Genomic DNA, 22,144 nt, shown 5'->3' with positions numbered 1-22,144 from the left:
TAACGCTCTAAATTTCGAGATGTCTAGTCTACCAGACAGCGCAGTTTCTACCTCGGCTAACACTTGGACACGATGACCTAGCTCCTCACACGAAGTACAAGAATAGCCTATCTACAGAGACAGTTTCAAAGCTAAAGTTTTGTCACTACATTTTCTTTGTGCAGACATCTCGAATTCCGTTAAAAAGGGATATCTCAATGGAAGTAAATAGTAACTGCAGCTATATCTCAGTAAAAGTGAGTCACAACTATTAACACCATTGAAAAATTTTATCCTTTTACGTTCAGCCGCGTGTACGAATATCATTTCTGGAGTCTTTATTCTGCACTCTAGTAAAGCATTTTCTGACAGGAAAGTGACTCTCTTACTAGCCTCTGAGTGTCGTATCATAGGATTTAAGGAGACCAACTGTTTCCTTTCCTTATTTACTTATTCCAGATGAACGGCTCGCCTGAGTTAAAATTATTCGAAGATGAAAAATCTGAAACACCACGGGCTAAATTTTAAAGTAATCTGTAACAGAGGAAAGTTTCGGTAAAAACTGCAATCAAAACTTGGATAACGTACAATAAAACACACAATTATGTGTGGACCTTGGAATGATGAACGTCGATGAAGTTGTGATAACAAAACACGTCGTGCTCCCGCAGATAGTAAACGTGGGACACTGTTTTTTTTTCAGTTTTTTATAATACTGAAATCTCGAGTTAATCGCTCATCCTACAGAATCTCCGATTTTAATGGCCTCGTGAAACAGACAGCGCTGATTGTGCGACGCCTATATTAATAAAACAAATATGGCTTTCTAACCCAATAAATCCTTTGTTTGGCTGGACGATAACGCTGAAAGTAATTCCATCAGAGGTGTAGATTCGGTTAAGCCAGCCGTACCAGAATTCAGCGTGTAATAATTGCAGCGTATCTTTTTCAAACTTAATTTGGTAGGCGGGTAATTTGCGAGAGATTGGTTGCAGGTTCCAATAGTTCACATTTCCATCACCCCCTCTTTTCTGTACCCACCCCCTTCCGGCAATGTTCCGAATTACACGGATGTGAAGCCTGCGTTTGTTTGGATACGTCAAGTTGTTTATAAAAAAATCATCGTTGAAATTATCTTCAATTAAGCAAAGTCCAAACGGACTTGAACAAACACTGCATAACGATGACGGGGAGTTCGAAATCGTTGCCACCCGATTAGCTCTCTCTGCGCTGACCAGTGGACTGGAATTCCACTCGTATACAAGGACGGTAATCAGCATGTTACCTCCGATGTTCTTCTTATCAAATTAGCTGTAGGACAACACTTACGTGCGATTTACGCTGCTGCTCTTGCATTACGTAATAGTTGTGTCTGTAATAGAGTGCCAAATTCTAAATCGTTCATTTACGTCCTAATGACACAGAAGTAGGTAATTTCAATCCCTATACTGCGCAAACAGTACGTTTTAGCCGTAGTGGCGGTCAAATCACTCCGACACAAGGAAAGTGGGTGGCCTTTCATGCTGTGCATACGTGAAAATTACTCGTCGGAATGATACTTTTTATTTTTCTTCATATGGGTCTCATGTCTCAACAAACTACATTCACATTTTATTTGACATTGTTAAATCGGAAGACAGGCTATCTGTTGTGTTAAAATATGTGGATAAAAATCCTATGTTAAGATAGTTAAAGCACCTTTATTGATTATTGGTTTTAGCTCGTTGACGAGCTATCTTCAATCTAATACACTGAAAGTACATAAAAGAGGGAACAATAGTCTCATAAATTTTACATTTACACTTACATTCTGTGATACATACCAATAAAAATTATTACTTAATTCAGCGTGTATTCCGCAATAGGCTTTACACATCGTCATAAAGTCTAGAGCTGCATCGCTCTTGTTGCCGTGTACACACTTAAAAATTCTGGTAAATCGTGACAAAAATAAAGACATGCCAAGTGCATTTGACAAGTAGTATAAAGCTACCTCACTGTACCTGTATCTAGCGTTTTTTGGGATACGGCATATTTTGATCCACACACGGGCCGTATGATGGTTACAACTATGAATCTCCTTGCGTTTAAACACAAGTGTGGAAATGAGATCACTGAAGACGTTTTCAGCTAATGTTATAAATTATTATAGCTTTATACTAGTTACCAAATGTACTTTGTATGTCTTTGTTTTTGTCATGATGCATAAATTTTTTCAGTGCGTTCATGACAACATGAGACATTGAGCTCAACAGATAATGACGATATGGTGGCTGATACACACAGAATTAAGTAATACTATTTATTTGTATGTATCATAGACTGGAAGTTTAAATATAAAATGTGTGCTACTACTATTCACCCCTTTTATGAAGCTTTCTGTATTTTAGAACTGAAGATGGCTTGCCAGTATGTTGAAACTAGTAATAAATATAGGAGTTATAGCGATCTTAACATAAAATTTTAATCCACGCATTTTAAAAAAAACATTCAGATCTCTTCCATAGTACATCTGTGTGCAAAATTTAACGACGAAAGTAACTTGTGCATGATGTTTCTCCGCTGAAAAACATAGCGTGAGGAAACTGGACCACTCATAGAAAGAACTGCTACACTGTAGTACAGAACGCAACTCTACTACACAATGAGACGAACAGAAATGGCACTTTTTTTCAAAGACAGTAATTACAAATGGTTCAAATGGCTCTGAGCACTATGGGACTCAACTGCTGTGGTCATAAGTCCCCTAGAACTTAGAACTACTTAAACCGAACTAACCTAAGGACATCACACACATCCATGCCCGAGGCAGGATTCGAACCTGCGACCGTAGCGGTCGTGCGGTTCCAGACTGTAGCGGCTTTAACCGCTCGGCCACTCCGGCCGGCTCCAGTAATTACACTGAAGTCACAGTTTTTTATGATGATACCCTGAACATTACAAAAGGCAGGAGATGGTTGTTAATAGGGAGTGTGACGAGCAGTGCATGCTCTTCAATGTGATCTCATGCTTGACGCAAGTTTGGTACGGAGTTCTTATGGTACGGTGTTCCATTCCTGCACCAGCCGCGATTGGCAGCTGCTGTACGGTCGTTGGTGCATGAGGACGCGCTGCATCCCACATGTGCTCGATGGGAGTTTAGTCAGGGAAACGGGCAGAGCAGTCCATTCCCCTAACATCCTCTCGTTCCAGAGGCTCCTCCACCTGCACAGTTCGATGCGGTCGCACACTGTCATCCATAAGACTGGACAAAATGCACCCATGACAGGTGCATGTGGGATGGTGTACAGAGTCACAATAACGTTGACCCGTGAGTGCTCCGAGTGTAAAGATTTGTAGGTCAGTGTGTTCATGAAACATTATGCCTCCCCACACTATTACACCTGAAATGATCACGTTCCCTACTGTATTACGTGTTCCCACCTCTCACCACATATGAGGGTACGTCCAGAAAAACTATTCAGACTGAATCGGTTCTCATCCGAGTAGAGATCCGACTCCTCGCTGGTCCACTCGCTATGCTTTTGGCACTATAGCAAACGGTGCATTCCTGCTAAATGAGGTTGTAATTGCACCCGCTGTTTCATGTGGGTCCCTTCTCGCTTGTTGCACACTGTAGAGATCATCAGCCGCTGCAGTTGAGAGGGCTCGGTGGCTGCGTGGGTCGGGTGGTGGGAGGATGGGGGGGGGGTCTCTTTGCCCGGACCCCGGATCTGTACGATGTGTTCCGTGACGTTCAGCTTTCTCTCCACGACTGAGAGAACTCTGGTAGCGTGCTCCAGCACATTCATTCATTTCCACCGAGTAGTAGTTATGTCATGGTGCCTTGCTCTCCGATCCTAAAGTTTTACTCAGCAGTGTACTTACATCTGGAATACATAAATTGTGTCTATTGACTAGCATCGTCAAGTACAGCTAGTTGTTATACATACATGAAGCGGTTGAAGCGACCACTCGCATTAAGCGAGAGATCCTGGTTCGAGTCCCGGTGTCCAAATGCGGCTAATGTAATTGAAACATACAGTAAACTTTATGTCCACAACAAAGACAGTGACCGCCGCTTCATCAGTTCATAATGTGTTATATTCCCAGAGCCAGACTCAGCAGTAAGAAAATTTGGTAATGTGCTCCATCACAGTAGGATAGCCTCCTCTTCATTTGCTAGTATGGGCCAATAAAATCAAATTATAAATTACTATCACTAAACGCCTCCACCTACCTCCTACTAAGTATTAAGAGAGGTAGCACAGTCGTTACTAAGGAGGCAAGAAAGAGAGGAAATCAAATCTCAGCCTGATTTAGATTTCTCGTATTTTCTGTAAGTAGGTTAAGGGGCCGCATTCCAAAAACAGAAAGGCCGATTGGTTGTCTCGTCTTGCCCAATCCTAGTTGTGCCTAAAATGACTCTGATGTAGACAGCACATTACACTTTGTCTTTCAATTCCTTCTTAGCCCTATCCTCCATTCTCTATTTCCTTATATCACAAGTTTTCTGTCTACTTTCATGCCGCCTTGATTCCTTCCCTGGTGCCAAGCTCTTCATCAAGAGTAGCACTCACACTCAATCCTTCTCTGGTGCCAAGCTCTTCATCTAAGAGTAGCTCTCACACTCAATCCCAATTACTTGTTGTATGTACTCACACCTTTGTCTTCCCTTACAATTTTCGAGTAACCTGTTCTGACATATGCTTGTCAGTTTCATCATCTCCCAGTCTGACCTACACCTTCGGATATATAATGCAAAACTTTTTTATGATACCTGCCTTGTTGAGTTTTGATGTTCCTGCCATTTCTGCTTATATGCGTTAATTTTTCTGTTTTTGCAAGTATTTTAAGTTCATTTCGAATATCTTCATATCTTAATCTACCTTCTAGGTTACATCATTTAATTGACCTGGGAAATTTCATTTCTGACCACAATGTCAGTTTTATGTCTTCCCCGGTTGGTATCCATACCTCAGGTCTGTAAAGCAGCAATGGAACAGCTAGTGTTATACTGGATTTCATTTCAGTTTCCGTAGTTGTCTTCTTCTTTAACGTTCTCTTCATTGTTCCATATACGCCGCGAGATTTGTTGTTTTATTCTTTATATCGTTATTATGGTTTCCTCGGAGTATCATTACTTTTCTCTTTTCAATAAATATTTTTAAATTATAATTGTGACCAATTTGGTTTAATTTAAAAGTATTTGAATGTAATTCTTCTTCTGAAGTGTCTATTATATCTAGCCATCAATGTACATCAACGTTTTTATATATTGGTTCTAACACAGTTGTATTCCTTCTTCGTTTTTTGTTTCCTAACTCCACTTTTTAATGATTCGATTTATGTATAAACTGAACAAAAGTGGGGAAAGACTGCAGCCTTGTTTAACCTTTTGGTTCTTTGTAATTCCATTCTTTCTTATTTTGGACCCTGTATGTATTACAAATCTAGTTCTGTTTTATAAGTTTTTTATTGCCAATATCAATTATCCCGGAATCAAAGGCATTCCATTTTCTTCCCATGCTAACTAGAGTTTTCTCCTGTTTAATCTGCCAAACTCCTAGACATAGCCGATGGAAGGTATGTATATCTCATTATTAAAGTCTCTTATTTTACTTATCATATTAAAAGTGAATATAATATCCATTTTTGATTACCTAGATCTAAATCCACTTTGGTCTTTGATAAAAATGTCTCTCCTATTTGTCTGAACCTTAGAGTTAAAGTTTTTGTAAATACTTTATATCCAGCTGTTAAAATGCCCATCGCCTTAGAATTATAATATCCTTTTCCATCCCCTGTCTCAAAAATTGAGTGCATAACAGCTGCTGACAAGATTTAATATATTCTCGCTTTCTCCCAGCTTAAAGTTAGGAAATGTAAAAATCTTAGTTTACGGAGAATTCCGCCGTATTTTAAAAACTCGCATTTAATGCCATTTGCCTTTCCGTCTTTCTTTGGTTTTAAAGCCACTTCCACTTCTGCCAATGTCCCCTTCACATATATCTCTTTGTTCTACTAGGTTTTGCTCGTATCATATTTTTTATAATGTTATGTCCTCAGTTTCTCTTCGATTGTGTTAACGTTTGATTAATCTTGGTTTGTCTGTTTACACTTTTAATTACTATATAGCCGGCTGTGTCCTGACAGTGAATATTGTTTTCTGGAGTACTTATAAAAGAGAGTGAAATAGAAAATGGATGGAGACTACGTTTGTAACGTCTTGTGATGAGTGTCCACCTGGAGTTGTAGATGCTGCAGCGTTAAACCGTTGTAAGGAGCGGCTCACAGGCGCTAAGCAACACGGAGTCACTAGTAGCCGGCTGCTGGACCGTCCGTTTCAGGTGACTCTCCAGCCAACGGACGGTGTCGCAGCTCAAAGGGAAGCCGAGCCGAAGGGCTGCAGGGAGGGTCGGCGCAAACAGACGCGTAGCGCTCCTTAGTGTTCGTGCACCGGCTGTTTTACGGGCCCCTCCGCAGCCACAATAAAACGCTGGCTGGATGGCCCAAGCCCCCCTCCGCCATAAAGTCCTGCTACTACAGCGAGAGGCTTCGTTCGCCGTGACGTCTGGAGACTCTGGAAGATGGCACAAACGGCCGCTGGGAGGTTGGCTCGCTTTCATGAGGCGAAAAACGTAGTGGTCATTTGTGAGCACCCGTCCCCCTCTCCACAAACACCCACACGCAGACAGCCAGACACACAAAGTGAACCGACCGTGAAGGCTCGAACGCTGCGAGCTCAACTTTTTTAAGCACAGTTCTTCCTGCAGCTCTTTGAAGCCTTCGTAGCCTTGTAACACAACGAGGGTGCACGATTAGTAATTCGTGATGCCACAACTATGTCATCACTCCATAGAAATCCGGCGAAAATATGCACTGTAATAATGCTGTCATATTGAGTTCGAGGGTGGAACTGAAATTTACAGTCAAAATATGTTACTGATAAGGTACGCTGATTACATTGTTTCATCACTGAGAGCGAAGAAGAATTATCGGACGTACTCAATGGAATTAAGTTTACTGAGCACGGAATACGAATTGAGGGCGAAACAAGTAAGAGCAAAGCGATATTGAGTATCAGAAACGAGATTTTGAAATCAAAATAATGTGTGACGGACAAAGCAAGTAGGCCGTAAAAAAGTAAAACGCAACTAGCACAAGAGAAGACGGCATTTCTGGACAAAAGGATCCTACTAGTTTATCATAGCTAGACATCTAATTTTGTGACGAAGAGCTTCGCACAGGAGAGGAAGCCGTGTCGGACAACATTAAAGCAGTCAAAACAAATACAAAAAAGAAAAATCGTGCCTAAACTGTGGAGCATTCGAAATGACATTAAACTTAACATCTAAAATGAGAACTCATAGAAAGCATCCCCTTTTTCTTTTGCGTTTTCTCGATGATTTCCCTTAATGACTGAGTTCAGCTGAAGTACATTCTTCAGCGTCATTCAACATTTCAGTCAGCTGGCACGATTGTCCCACTTTCCAATTACTGAAGAGGATACACAGCAATCCTTGCTGTACAGTCGCCCATCGTTGGGAGGAGATGGCAGAGAACAGCTTAGCAGCTGTTCCAATAATGAATTTTTCAGTCAGAACACTTAAAACACGAGCTATAATTTTAGATATTGTGTCGTCTATGGAACTACAGCGTTCACTATATCTTTGTTGTGAAAAAAAAACTGAATCGCATTTATTCAATGATAATGGTGTTAGCGCTTTCTGTCAGTAGATCATCAGACAATCTTTTAAAATAAAAATTATTAAAATAATAGTTAATTTTTAGGATAATAAGATTTTAAATCGGAGTAAAGAGTACAAAATAGTTTCTCACAGGCCATTAAAGACTCCTAACCCCACACAGATAATTCTGAAAATTTGTGGTGGTGAATTTTTCTTAGCTATGGCAATAATTACAAGCTTTATAATGAAAAACGTGGGCACATGTAACAGATAATAAATCGGTTATTTGCCCCACGTATTTCGCTATACATCTTGTACTTTGAGCTATTAAAAACTCAGAATTACAAATTTTCAAGACTATCTGCATGGGGCTAGAAATCTTTTTGGGGATAGGAGAAATTATTTTATGCTTCTTAGTCTAATTGCAAACAGTGTTATATTTCTAATTAATTTTTATTTAAAAAATTATTTTGTAGCTTTTAGTCCAGTTCAAAGGAACAATCCAAGCGTAAAAATCGAAGGTGTAGCGAAATCTAAGAATAAAACCAACAGTGTGTAATGAGAACGATATAAGAAGTCTGTGAACACACAACTGAAGGCAGAGTCAAGGTGCAGGTAGCCTTACAGTTTGACCACAAGCGATAGTGTCTGGCAGGGTGGAAAGGTACTGGTGTGGAAAGAGGTGAGTGCAACAGAGGCGATACTAGAGCTTCAGGATGTAGCAGTGTCGTTTAGTAGCCATCATCAAATGTCATGCATACCATCTGCAACACACTCCGATACTACATGCACAGCATGCTGGACCAGTAGGGAAGCCGAGATGTCAGGCAGTACCAACCCTTTTATCCCACACCTATGTGAGCTATGTGGATCAGACAAGAAAGTTACTTAATACTGCACTGTCATCGACTTCTGAGCTACGTTAAAATTGCAAGTCTCTAACTAATCAGGAGGTTAGTTTAAAAGCAGTTCGAAAGTTATTACGAAACAGGCAGACAAGAAAATGACCTAATAAACTTGTAAAAAGCAGTCTTCGGACATATTTCGACAAAATAAAATAAAAAAGTGAAAAAGAAACTTGAGGATGTCTTACATCTAAGGCAGCGGCAACGTGAGGTCTTAGGAAATACCAAATGGTATGTCACATGTTGAGCAAATACCCACATTGTACACAGCAGAGATGTGGCAGTTATACCCGTTAAGCCACGCCTCCTTTGGCTCACATGGAACATAATTTAATTTAGTAAGGTATAATCATTACTAAAAATTATGAATTACTTTTTTGCTTATTTGAAGATGTTCCATCTCACATTGTCATCCCCAAGTACCCGTTGAAATTGTTGGTGGGAATTCCTATTGCTTCTTTCACTACTGAATCCCGGTAAGTGGGTGTGGAAGAGGTGCTTCGTTTTCTGAAAGATAGATCCCTACGGCTGTGTTCCGCTGTCTCTCATCTTTTAAGATTTCTATCCCAATGGGGCCTCCTTATTGAATTCCGACATCTGGTCATGTAAATCCTGCCTTCCACTCGATGTCACTCCGCCAATAGCAGTTAAAATTCTCAGAGACCACCAATAGCAGTTAAAATTCTGAGACGACACCCGAACAATAACAAGCTTGATCGCCAGTATAAATGAGAAATCCTATCCTCTACTCAGACAGTCGCTTCCTGACGACGTTCATCATCTTCGAAAGATCGACTGTAAACTCCAATCTGACGTGGTCGGGAAGCCGAAAAGATTTTATGCAAGGATGTCGACGCGTAAAGCTCCGATATCAACAGTATGGTTTAGTTTGATCGGTGCCACATTATCAGGGTTTCTGTAATTAGGAAATCTGTTCGTGGAAATCACTAATCAGCATATCCTGCTACCTTCAAATTGAATATCTCTCGCGAAATACGTCAACTGAAGCATTCTGATAATTTTTTATTTTTGAAGTTGTACGTTACTGGACCACACACCGAATAATATTATTGCGGCGATAAAGCGTGGAACTCCCGCCTTTCATATGTAACAGGGCAGAGTTCTACCTTGGTAAAGTCTTCAAACTTTTGCCTCTACCTAGTCCCATAACAGAACACTAAAATATTTTCTTATTCCATTTTTAAATGATGAAATATACGTTCTTGCCCTTTTTTGAAATTACAAAAATTAAGATTTCTACACAAAAAATTACGTTCCAAGGTACAACAACCTAGGAATAAATATTAAACTTAAGTTTAATAGTGTTACAGTCGAGACAATCACGGCAGTACAATATTTAATGATATACTTGCTAAATTATTACTCTACTACACACCAATGAACAGTAAGTGAAATCAAATTAAGCAGAAGTACTATTAAAAACCAGTTAGAAGTGAAATACATTTGAAATTGAAGCTACTGGAAACTAAAACAAATTTCTCATTTCAAGACAGGTAAAATCATTAAGACATTAAAGAAACTCGATTCATTCGAGAGTATCAGAAGTTTCACAGAAAAAAACCTTCTTCCGTTTCAAGCTGCATGGTGAACGATCGACGAAGTATGACTTAACTGTTCACATGCTAAATAAATACAGTTCTGGAAACTTAAAGCATTTTACTTGCAATCAAGATTTGTGGCAGCAGAATTAACAATATATCTCAAATAATTATTATTGTACAGCACTTAAATGTGTAGAAGTGAAATGTTTATAAAATGCCTCGCAAAACACAACCTCAAAAGCAAGATAAAATGGCGGAAACTGCTTACGGCAGTCTCTGGTGTGCTTTCATTCACTTGATTCTACGAGGGCTATTCGGAAAGGAAAGATTGATCGGTCGCGAAATGGAAACCACTGTGAAACTCAAAAATGTTTTATTTGCAACAGTTAACTACAGCTTCCAGCAACATCTGTAAGTAGCCACGGCTTCGATTTAGAGATAAGTCGTAGCGTTTTACCAACTTTCTAATACACACGTCTTAGAAGGCAGCCGCCTGTGCCTTCCGCTAAAATTCTCTTCAGTGGCCTACAGCTCGTTGTCCACGCCAAAATATTGTTTTCGTAACCAGCGATTAATGGGAGCGAAGATGAAACTCAGGGGGAGCCAATTACCGGCTGTATTATGGGAGATCAAACACCTCCCACCGAAAACGCTGCAGGAGCATCTTCATTGCCCTTGCTGACTGCGGTCGAGGACGGTCATGAAGACCGAAACACGTGACAGTTATGTTATGTGGGCTGCACAATGTCAGGCGAAATCTCTCACCATGCCCTCATACTTGGCAGGAAATGGAAATGCCGTGTGGCTAGGGCCTCCCGTCGGGTAGACCGTTCGCCTGGTGCAAGTCTTACGAGTTGACGCCACTTCGACGACTTGCGTGTCGATGGGGATGAAATGATGATGATATAGACTACACTACACCCAGTCCCTGACCGGAGAAAATCCCCGACCCAGCCGGGAATCGAACCCGGGCCGTTAGGCATGACATTTCGTCGCGCTGACCACTCAGCTACCAGGTGCGGACTCTTGGCAGGAGACACTGCTGTTACACGAGCGAGTGAGGTGATGCACTGGTTAGCATACAGGATGCGCATTCAGGAGGAGAACGGTTCAGACTCGTGTCCGGCCATCCTGACTTAGGCTATCCGTGATTTCCCTAAATCGCTTCAGGCAAATGCCGGGATGGTTCCTCAGAAAGAGTACGGCAGATTTCCTTCCGCATCCATTCTTAATCCGATGTTGTGCTCAGTCTCTAATTACCTCGTTGTCGACGAGACGTTCAACACTAACCTCATTCTCCTCCACTATGGTCCCACGCATCATGACGTGCTGGATGTGCGGTCAGAGTTGAAAAGAGCGACGTGACGCTACCTACCAGAGTACAAGAGATACCGCCCAACACATCGTTGTAAAGCTTTACCCAATTTTCACCGTAGTTTCCATTTCGCGTTCAATCGACCCTACTTTCCGAATAAACGTAAAATCAGACATTAGACTGAAGTATCGAGCAAAAGACATCGTGTGTTCCTAAGTACACTATCCTCAGGGTACAAAACTCCTCCCTACGTGATTTCTTCTTTTTTATATAAAAAATGTGTAGGTGAAAAAGTAACATGAACGTACATCACAATTTCGTATGTCTATCAGCTTGTTGCTGAAACGTACTTAACTCGCAAAAATTTCTGAATCTAAGTTATGCGAAACAACTAGTGAGAACTACGGAACAAGCCCACAGTTTGCCGCGCTAGCACAAGGACAAATAAGAGTAAATGTGCATACATGGAAGTGCTGAAAATGCCCGAATTTTAGTCCAAGCACCAGGAATGAAATACTGCGCGGCCGCGCTCGCTGACCACAGCGCCGCTAAAGTTTCGCTCTATTCGCAAAATCCGCCGCGCGGAAATTATTTTGCAACGGAATCAAAGGGTGCAGCGGATGGGTGTGGAGAGGTGGGAGGGGCTGGGGGCTGGGTGCTCGGTTCGGCCATAAGTTTAAATTAGGACTTAATGAATATAAATGGCGGCGCCTAAGTGCAGGCGCTGCCGGGAGCGCACGGAGAGGTCACGGCGCGCCCGACGTCACCGCAGCCTGGATGGCGGTCTGGTGGCTGGCCCAGGAAATATGGAGCCAGCACCGTCGGTGCTCCAGTTCTCCAGCACACGCCCTGCCTCTAATTACAAAGTACTTTGTTTCGGTAACAACCCACGTTCGAAAAATCGATTATTCGGAGTGTTAAATCTTCAGTTTGGCGTCTTACCCATGATTATTCTTAAGTAACTCCGTGGTTTCACAAGACGACTGTGAGAAAACTGTGAGACTTCCGAAAACACACACATTGTAGCGGACACAGCATCTCTGCAAGTTACAGGTGTTAATAAACTGACAGAAAAAATATCGCGACACTAAAAAGAGTAAGTGTAGAGTAATGACATTTTGGGAATACATTCCTCTGGGAACACATATATGAGATTAACACTGCGAGATCGAAGGTTAATGTAATTGCGAGATAAGGCACTGCAAATGGGAACTGCTGGTACGTAAACACTTTGCCGACCGGCGACACCACAGTGGTGTCATGTGCAGACTATCGCTCAATGGCCAGCGACACCACAGTTGTGTCGTGAGTATAGTATCGCGCAGTGGCCAGTGACAGCACTTAACTCTCTTTTTCATTCTGTTAGTGTTTTGCCGGCTTGGGTGGCCGAGCGGTTCTAGGCGCTGCAGTCTCGAACCGCGCGACTGCTACGGTCACAGGTTCAAATCCTGCCTCGGGCTTGCATGTGTGTGATGTCCGTAAGTTAGTTAGGTTTAAGTAGTTCTAAGTTCTAGGGGACTGATGACCACAGCAGTTAAGTCCCATTGTGCTCAGAGCCATTTGAAGCATTTGTTAGTGTTTTGTTTAGTTAAAAATAAGTTACACACGTTAATAAAACGGGTAATGCCGACCTGCTCTTCAAATTGCAATTCGTAATTGATTATTTCTCCAAAAAGTCTAAAGAAACATTTAATCTAAGTCAAAACATCTCAATTGATGTAGGAATGGTGCCGTGGAGTGGACAATTAAACTTTAAGTTTACAATCCGTCGAAAATTACGAAATAAGGCATACTCATTCGGATGCTGTGTTATTCGAGTACGGGATACATTTCCTCATTCAAGACATATCCCGGCGCTGGACAAACTTTAGCAGAAATAGTAATGACACTATTAACACCTTCTTACGGAAAGTGGCATCACATGCATAATTGTTATAACAGTGTAGAACTTGCAGAAAAGTTACTCGAAAAGAAAATTCGAGTTTATGGAACGAGACGGCAAACTAGAGGATTTCCGGAAAAATTAAACAGCGCGAAAGTCAGTGTGTTTGAAGTTTGTCATCAACGGAAAGTTGACAAGCGGCCGTCGACAAGCCAAGTAATCCGAATTAGCGCTGCCGGCGCCAAGCGAATAAATTTGTACGACATGTGGGGACAGCAGGGTGTTAATAACCGATGTAACTGCCAGAATATTGAATTCAAGCATGCAAAAGTACTTGCTTTGTGTTGTACAGTTGCAGGATGTCAGTTTGTGGGATGGAGTTCCATGTCTGTTGCACATAGATGGTCAATTGGTTCAGATGGTTCAAATGGCTCTCAGCACTATGGGACTTAACATCTGAGGTCATCAGTCCCCTATAACTTAGAACTTCTTAAACCTAACTAACCTATGGACATCACACACATGCATGCTCGAGGCAGGATTCGAACCTGCGACCGTGGCAGTGGCGCGGTTCTGGACTGAAGCGCCTAGAACCGCTCGGCAACCGCGGCCGGCGGTTGGTCAATTCAGGGACTCTTAATGCTGTTTGTGGATGACCCTGGAGTTTTCGTCCGATGATGTCCCATATGTGCCGGTTGGAGACAGATCGGGTGATCGAGCAGGCCAAGGCGACATGTCGACGCTCTGTAGAGTATATTGAGTTACAACAGCAGTATGTGGGCGAATGTTAACCTGCTGGGAAAAAAAACCTGGAATGCTGTTTATGAATAGCAGCACAGCACGCCGAATCACAAGACTGACGTACGAATTTGCAGTCAGTGTGCGTGGGATAACCACGAGAGCTCTACTTCTGTCATACGAAATCGTACCTCAGACAGTAAGTCGAGGTGTAGGTACAGTGCGTCTGGCACGGAGGCAGGTTGTTGCAGGCCTTCGATTGGCCTCCTTCTAACCAATACACGGTTATCACAGGCAACGAGCCAGAACCGGCTTTCATCGGAAAACAGACCTCCACCCTGCCCTCCAATGAGCTCTCACTTGACACCACTGAAGTCGCAAATGGCGGTGGTTTGGGGTCAGTGGAATGCTCGCTAAAGGGCGTGTTCGGCTCGGAGCTGTCTTTGGAGTAACCAATTTGTAATCGTTCGATGTGTCACTGTGATACCAGCTGCTGCTCAAATTGCTGCTACAGATGCAGTACGGTGGGCCGGAGCCGTAAGCCGGACATGATGGTCTTCCCTCTAGGTAGCGCCCTGTGTCCATCTGGAGCCCGGTCTTCTTGCAGCTGTACATTCTAGTGACTACCACTCACAGCAATCATGTCCAGTGGCTACGTTCCTACCAAGTCTTACAGCGGTATCGCAGAAGGAAAAGCGACGAAATCAACGGCGCTACTAATAAGTGGCATCCCCAAACTCACTGTCGTAAAAAGAAACAGATTTTGTGCCAACAGTTTAATCGAAAGTGCAATAAAGATTCTGCTTAGATGCAATTAAACCCTACGGTTCACAGTGAAGTGCGATCCTCAGTGGAGTAGCAGATTCGACTGTAAAACGACGGAACGTATAATACACCAGACATCGCTCAGTAGTCATGCTATTGTCCTACACCAGGAACGTCTTACCACTCAACTCTCACCTTAACGATTGTCGTTGGTTGGTGTATATTACTCCCCCCCCCCCCTACTACTTTTACACAAATCATAATACATACCATGACTCATGTTACACAAAACTTGACTGAAATCGCTCCAGACGAGTTGCAATGTCATCCCATTTTCACCTCCATCGCAGTTGGTGGTAGGTCGTCTTTATGTCCACAGAAACCTTCACGAGCATGAACACAACTGAACAAAGTTTCTTTTTTATCGAGTGAAAGGTAGAGCAACACATAGAATGCGAAAAAACAACATTGATTTTTATACATACTGCCAGAAAGAAATGCAACACCTCCAGGAAAATTGATTTTATTGATTAGTGAGGTGACTGGTAGTTCATCATTGCATGAATCACTTGCACTAAAGCCATTTAGAGTATGAACATATTATAACCTGGTGCCACTGAACACGGTCCTTCAGGGTGCTACATGCTTTTTCCTGTAATATTAGACGATGAATTAAAGATGTGTTATATGTCTGTGTTAGATGACAATCGGTTTGATTTAGGAAAGGAAAGGCACCACAGTGGCAGTTCTAATATTGCGGTTGATAATGGGAGCAAGACTAATGAAAAATAAAGACACGTTATCAGGTGTTATCGGCCTGGAATAAGCTTTAGACAATGTTAAATGATGCAAGATGTTTGAAATTCTGATAAAAATAGCAGCAACATATAGCGCAAGACTGATAATATACAACATGTACAAGAATCAAGAAGGAAAAATATGAGTGGAAGACCAAGAACGCTGTGCTCGGATTAAAAATGGTGTATGACAGGGACGTAGTCTTTGCCTCCTACCGTTCACTCTACACATCGAAGAAGCAATGACGGAAATAAAAGAAAGGTTCAGAAGTGGAATTTACATTTAAGATGAAAGAATGTTGATGATAAGATGACACTGCTATCCTCAGCGAAGTGAAGAAGAGTTACAGGGTCTGCTGAATGGAATAAAAAGTCTAATCTGTACAAATATAGATTGAGAGTAAATCGAAGGAAGACGAAAGTAATGAGAAGTAGCAGAAATGAGAACAGCGAGAAACTCAACATCACGATTGGTGATCACGAAGTAGATGAAGTTAAGGGTTTCTGCTGCCTACAGCAAAACAGCCCATGACGGACGGAGCAAGTATGACATAAAAAAAGAGTAGAATAGACAAAACGGGATTTCTGGCCAAGAGAAGTCAACTAGTATCAAACATAGGTCTTAATTTGAGGAAGAAATTTCTGAATATGTGCGTTTCGAGCACAGCAGTGTACAGTAGTGAAACGTAGTGGGAAGACTAGAAAAGAAAGGAATCGAAGTATTTGAGATACGGTGCTACAGAATAATTTTGAAAAATTTGGTCGACTGATAGGGTAACGAATGATGAGGTTCTCGGCAGAATCGGCGAGAGATTGCGTGTTGGTGCTGTCTTTATCATTTCATCATCATCATCATCATCACCATCAGTCGTGACAGTGGCTAGACTGGACTGAGGAATAAATTGGTCTGTGTAAAAAGTGGGAGTCTGTACGGGCGCTAGTGACCGCGCAGTTGAGCACCCCACAAACTAAACATCATCATCATCATCAGAATCAGCGAGGAAATGACTATGTGGAAAACACTGACAAGAAGAAGGAACAGGATGGAAGGAGAGCAAAGAGTAACTTCAATGCTACTAGAGTTAGCTGTGGAGGGTAAAATACATCCAGCAAATAATTGAATGCGTAGAAAAAGTGATGCAAGATAAAAGGAGAGCAATTTGTGGCGTGCCGCATCGAATCGGTCAGAAGACTGATGACTATAAAAAAAAGTGGGAGGGATATGACGTACCTGGAAGGCGTTCTTGTCAATGGAGACGAAGTCGTTCTGGCCGATGCTGAGCTCTTCGAGGCGATCGAGCTCGGCGAGCTGTTGGGAGGGCACGGTGCGCAGCTGGTTGCCGGCCAGCGAGAGGCGGCGCAGCCCCGACAGGCCGCGGAAGGCGCGCGCGCTCACGTTCTGCACGCCCGCGCCGCTCACGTCCAGCACGGTCAGCCGCGACAGGCCCCTGCCGGCACGCAACCACCAACACTCCCAGCAAACTGCACTCAGGCTGGCTGCCGCTGCCGCGTTGCCAGTTCGTACTCGGATCAGAATCTCAAAGTGACCAACAGCTATTTATTTAAAGGACAGCTACCATACCAACAACCAATTGGATAACGAGCCTCATGATGCCTTCTCTTTTGTCGAACATTATCAAATCGCTTTGAGATCTCAAAGGGCTAGCAAAAATTTCTGTTTTCAAAATTCGTCACCAAACAAACATTCTTTGTTCCTTTTGCTGTAGTTACTTGAAAATTTCAACACAATATTCTTATTGAATACACATCTACAGGAATATACAACTATAAGAATAAATATCTATGTGCATCTCAGTTCCAGTGTGAAGTTTAAGCACTCCATGCTGACTTAATGCTTTACTCCCAAACTGTTAGTTTTCTGACTGTCAGTTTTACTTTCATATGTAGTTCTCATAGTCCTGTGTCACAGAATACTTGTCATAGTTCAATCCTTCAATTGTTCAGCTTACAACTGTTTGTTGCTTCAACAGTGTCTTGTTATTGGATGTGCACAATGCTTTCTTTATCTGTTTTAGTGCGATTTCAGGGGTGATTCTCTTTTATTTAGAAATGGAAAACGTCGAAGCATGTTACAAGGCAAACTTACATGAAAACACATATAGTAATTTCTAGGAAAATGCTAATAATCATAGCCACATGTCAGGTTCTTCAATAAGCACAGTGAAAACCTGTTTCAGTCTTACAAAATCTGAAGCAAGTAGAGCAACTGTGATTTGTAAATTGGACATAATTTTTAATAAAATAAAAGGATGTTGGGATGTATCCACTCAAAATGCTAATGAGTCATTCCATTTCAAAGATTGACTATTTTGGAATAACTCTAGTACAAGTAGGAACTTGTGACACTGTGAGTACTGCTAATAATGGAATGGATGGCAGACTAAAAATTATTCTCAGTCTTAAAATACCTGTGGGTAAAAATGTGATAATGTATTTGAAAAATAAAAATTTGCTGAGAATTAACTCTTTTACAAAAGGGCAAAATGCTCCATCAATTAGGCAAGTAAGATGAAACTACAACATGAGCCTATCAAAGAAGAAGAGCAAGGAGTACTCTGCTCACCTCACCAGTTTTAGTTCACAGAAGTCATAAAAAAAGCAATTTTCAAACTTCAAACCTGATTTTCTCAATTGTATATTTACAAACTGGTTTCTCTGGCTGGATGTCTAGTGATGAATCATTATATAATTTTCAAAGGATAACCTACTTCTGATGAACATCAACTAGAATTCATGCTAAAGACTGAAAATCGATTAACTTATGACGATTTAATGGATTAAAAATTGTAAAAAAACGTGATTAAGGAATTCAATGTATTATAAACCAACTTCCCCAATGGATGAAGTGATGATCCTGGTGATGTTTTACCTGTGTATTGTATCTAAAAAATCCAATGTGAATAAATGCTAACTGTTTGCTATTTTTTGAATTATCAGAAGAAGCAACTAAATCAAAATTGTTGGAAGGTTATATTTTAATCATTGTTTAAGACATGTGGAAACTAGTTATTTATCTAAGTGTCCATTTTTCTCGTTACCTGTACGGATATTTCTTCCAAGTATAAGTCGCCTCGATTTTAAGGTGCAAAACTATTGCAATAATGCCTACAACAATGCCAGCTTTCCACCCACCAGCCAAAATACGAGCCTCGTTATGGACAGTGAGAGACGACCAGGGTGACAAAAAAGCGACTCTGCACCCTGTTGTATGTGAATGCGGAAGAACGTATACTGGACAAACAATCTTCACAAGAGAAGGTCGACATCAGAACATGAAGGTCACACACGCTTACTGCGGCCCAACAAGTCTGCAATAGTGGAAAACTAAATTGAATATGGACATAAAGTGATCTACTAGCAAACGAAAGTCCTACCATTTGTAAATTTTGGGGCTGCATTTTCAAAGAAGCAAATTAAATCCATGTGACTGTTACAGTAATTTAGTTAACAGGAACACAGGCTTCCAAGGCATGGGTGCCAATACTAAGCTCCATCAAAGCACAACATGACATCTGGACGCAATATTCGAAAGAAACGGAAGGTCGAAGGTAACTGAGGATGTCCTCTCCACCATCTCAGCCGCCCCCTCCTCCTCTCCCCCCCTCCCCCCACATCACTGAGCAGGACACGGTACCGGTGAATCCAGAACTCTGTACCAACAAGTATAAATACCGCCAGCAGGCCATCAAAGGCAGAACAGATGTTCGTCCAAACAGCGTGGTCTTTCCACGATTCGATCCGGCAATACACCTGAAAACTTCTGTATTTTTTTAGAGTAAACACATTTTACGATAACTGTCCCCACGAGAGCTAATAACCACACTCTGCTGGAGGCAAAACAACTTACCATCTGTATTTTATTTTGTGAGAACATTCAGCTTTTTAACGTCATTTAGAAAATTTTACTATGTCTTATATTTTTTACAATCTTTTCGTCATACAGAGGCGAATCGAAGCCGCTGACAGTCCACCATCTGCCCGTTTAGTCCGCAGCTCGTGGTCGTGCGGTAGCGTTCTCGCTTCCCGCGCTCGGGTTCCCGAGTTCGATTCCCGGCGGGGTCAGGGATTTTCTCTGCCTCGTGATGACTAGGTGTTGTGTGATGTCCTTAGGTTAGTTAGGTTTAAGTAGTTCTAAGTTCTAGGGGACTGATGACCATAGATGTTAAGTCCAATAGCGCTCCGAGCCATTTTTTTTCTGCCCGTTTAGGGCGAGGAGAATCAAATAACAATAAAGAAAAAAATCGTTCTTATGCATATTACAATGACTACTTGAAAAAGGTGTAAAATCGAAGCCGGCCGCGGTGGTCGAGCGGTTCTAGGCGCTTCAGTCCGGAACCGCGCGACTGCTACGGACGCTGGTTCGCATCCTGCCTCGGGCATGGATGTGTGTGACGTCCTTAGGTTAGATACGTCAAAGTAGTTCTAAGTTCTAGGGTACTGATGACCTCAGCCGTTAAGTCCCATAGTGCTCAGAGCCGTATGAACCACATTTTTTTTTTTTTTTTTTTTTTTTTTTTGTAAAATCGAAAATGCCCAATTGCTGACGTATACTTTGGCGAATACGCAGCCATTGAAGTAAAGTATACCAAGTATTCGACCTCAAACCTCGCCATAATTTTTACTGTTTTTAATGATTTATTATGTCAGATTCCGTAACTGTTTTAAATTTTTCAGTTAAACTTAACCCAAAAATTTCAATCTTGTTAGTGAATGTGATTTTTCGCAACAAATCTGACATTCGTAGTTTTCGGATCAGGACTTTTCTTATGCATCTGTACGAAGTAGATGGTATGTTGTGAATGAAAACCAACGACAAATAACGAAATTTGTATATTTTTTAACTTTTTCTGATGGTCACAGAAGACCCCCTTCACTAGGTGTAAACATTACGGGAAATGCTTTGATGTTGCTGAGATTATGCTGAAAATATTTTCAGTGTCCTGCTTATACCATCAACACCTACTTAAAAATTTTGTTGTTAATAAAAGTTAAACAAGTTTAACGAAATTTTTCTTTTTATTAACTTTCTTTGATGGTGGGCACTAAGTACGAGATCCCCCTCCCCCCGTCGTTACGCATTACGAAAAATGCGTTGACCAATAGTGCGACTCTATACGAAGTGTAATTGCCAGGCAATTTAAGACCCCAAGAGAATGGAGTGCCATTCCCCGAAGCGCGCCGTAAGACTCATCTCGGACGTGGAGACGCTTCTGCTGCACCGTAAAGAAGGATCTCTTTAATTATGAGTGGAGCGATCGGGCACAAGGCCTGCCGAACGGACCAATAGCAGCCCCGCAGACAGGCAGGCAAGCCCCGGACGACTGGGCTCGGCTGGTCTGTTTCCAGTGAGCTGAGTGCGCGGAAAGCCGTTATGAGCGCGGTGCGGTACACGGCGTGTGGCCGCCGCCGGAAGATGATCCCTTCCTCCCGCGACTCGCTGCAGCCTCTTCGATCGCGGCTGGCGCGTCCGGAAAGCCGAGCCCAGCCACCGGCAGGCGCAGTCGGCAGGCAACCTGCGCCGCGCCTCGCCGCGCCGTCAGCGCCGCCCTGATTTACGTCGCCCTTCCGGCGAGTAATAAAATCTGCCGGCGAGGCGGCAGCGGGGGACAGGTGCGACCGGGCCTCCTTTTTCTCCCCTTATCTGCGCGGCCGGAAATTCAAATCCCGCTCTCTGCTGGCGGCGTCAAGTGCGTGCCGGGAAACGACCTAACGGAGCGCCCGCTGACGGCCGGGGGAAACGCTGACGCACCTAGCGTCGCCTCCTGTTATCGTCCCCTTCATACTCGCATTACTCCCTTTATCCCACTGGAGGCTTCTCCTCCGATCATTCTGTCACCGAGTCGCAGGATAACTGCACCTTTTTATAGCTCCTCCTTTCTGCCAATGCTTCGCCTCCTCCTTCCTCGGTCGTAACTTAAGGTATTGGTCCGTTGGCCACCGTACTGACACACTGTTCACATTCTTATGATTGCCTCCCAAATGTGAGTCTAGAGCAAATACTTTATGGTGTAAAATACAGTGAGGTGGCAAAAGTCATGGGATACTTCTTAATATCGTGTCGGACCTCATCACGCAAGGTGTAGTACGGCAACTCGACTCAACAAGTCGTTGGAAGTCGCCTGCAGAAATATTGAGACATGCTGTCTCCATAATCGTCCATAATTGCGAAAACGTTGCCGGTGAAGGATTTTGTGCACGAACTGACGTCTTGATTATTTCCCATAAGAGTTCGATGGAATTCATGTCGCATCATCTGGGTGATTGGTTTGCGGGGCGCTCAACTGCGCGATCATCAGCGCCCAGAAAAAGTCCCAATTTTACACAGTTCTAGTTTTTACACACTCGAATCTAGCCACTGTTGCGGATGATGATGATGATGATGTTGATGAAATGATGAGGACAATACAAACACCCAGCCCCTGGGCAGAGAAAGGACCATCTGGGTGACCAGACCATTCGCTCGAACTCTCCACAACGTTCTTCAGACAAATAGCGAACAACTATGGCCTG

The 22,144-nt window shown here is 42.5% G+C and overlaps 1 protein-coding gene across 2 annotated transcripts in view; it reads right to left on the bottom strand.

Moving 5' to 3' along the window:
- LOC126182543 (leucine-rich repeat-containing protein 4-like) overlaps positions 1-22,144 on the bottom strand; it is a 1,045,219-nt gene that overhangs the window by 30,033 nt on the left and 993,042 nt on the right. For both annotated transcript variants that reach the window (XM_049924858.1, XM_049924860.1), the window contains exon 7: positions 16,845-17,061. In XM_049924858.1, coding sequence (XP_049780815.1) covers positions 16,845-17,061 — 217 coding nt within the window. The remainder of the gene's footprint in view (positions 1-16,844; positions 17,062-22,144) is intronic.

This window comes from Schistocerca cancellata, chromosome 1 (genome assembly GCF_023864275.1).
Source record: "Schistocerca cancellata isolate TAMUIC-IGC-003103 chromosome 1, iqSchCanc2.1, whole genome shotgun sequence".
NCBI lineage: Eukaryota > Metazoa > Arthropoda > Insecta > Orthoptera > Acrididae > Schistocerca > Schistocerca cancellata.
This window is presented reverse-complemented; position numbering and strand designations above follow the sequence as displayed.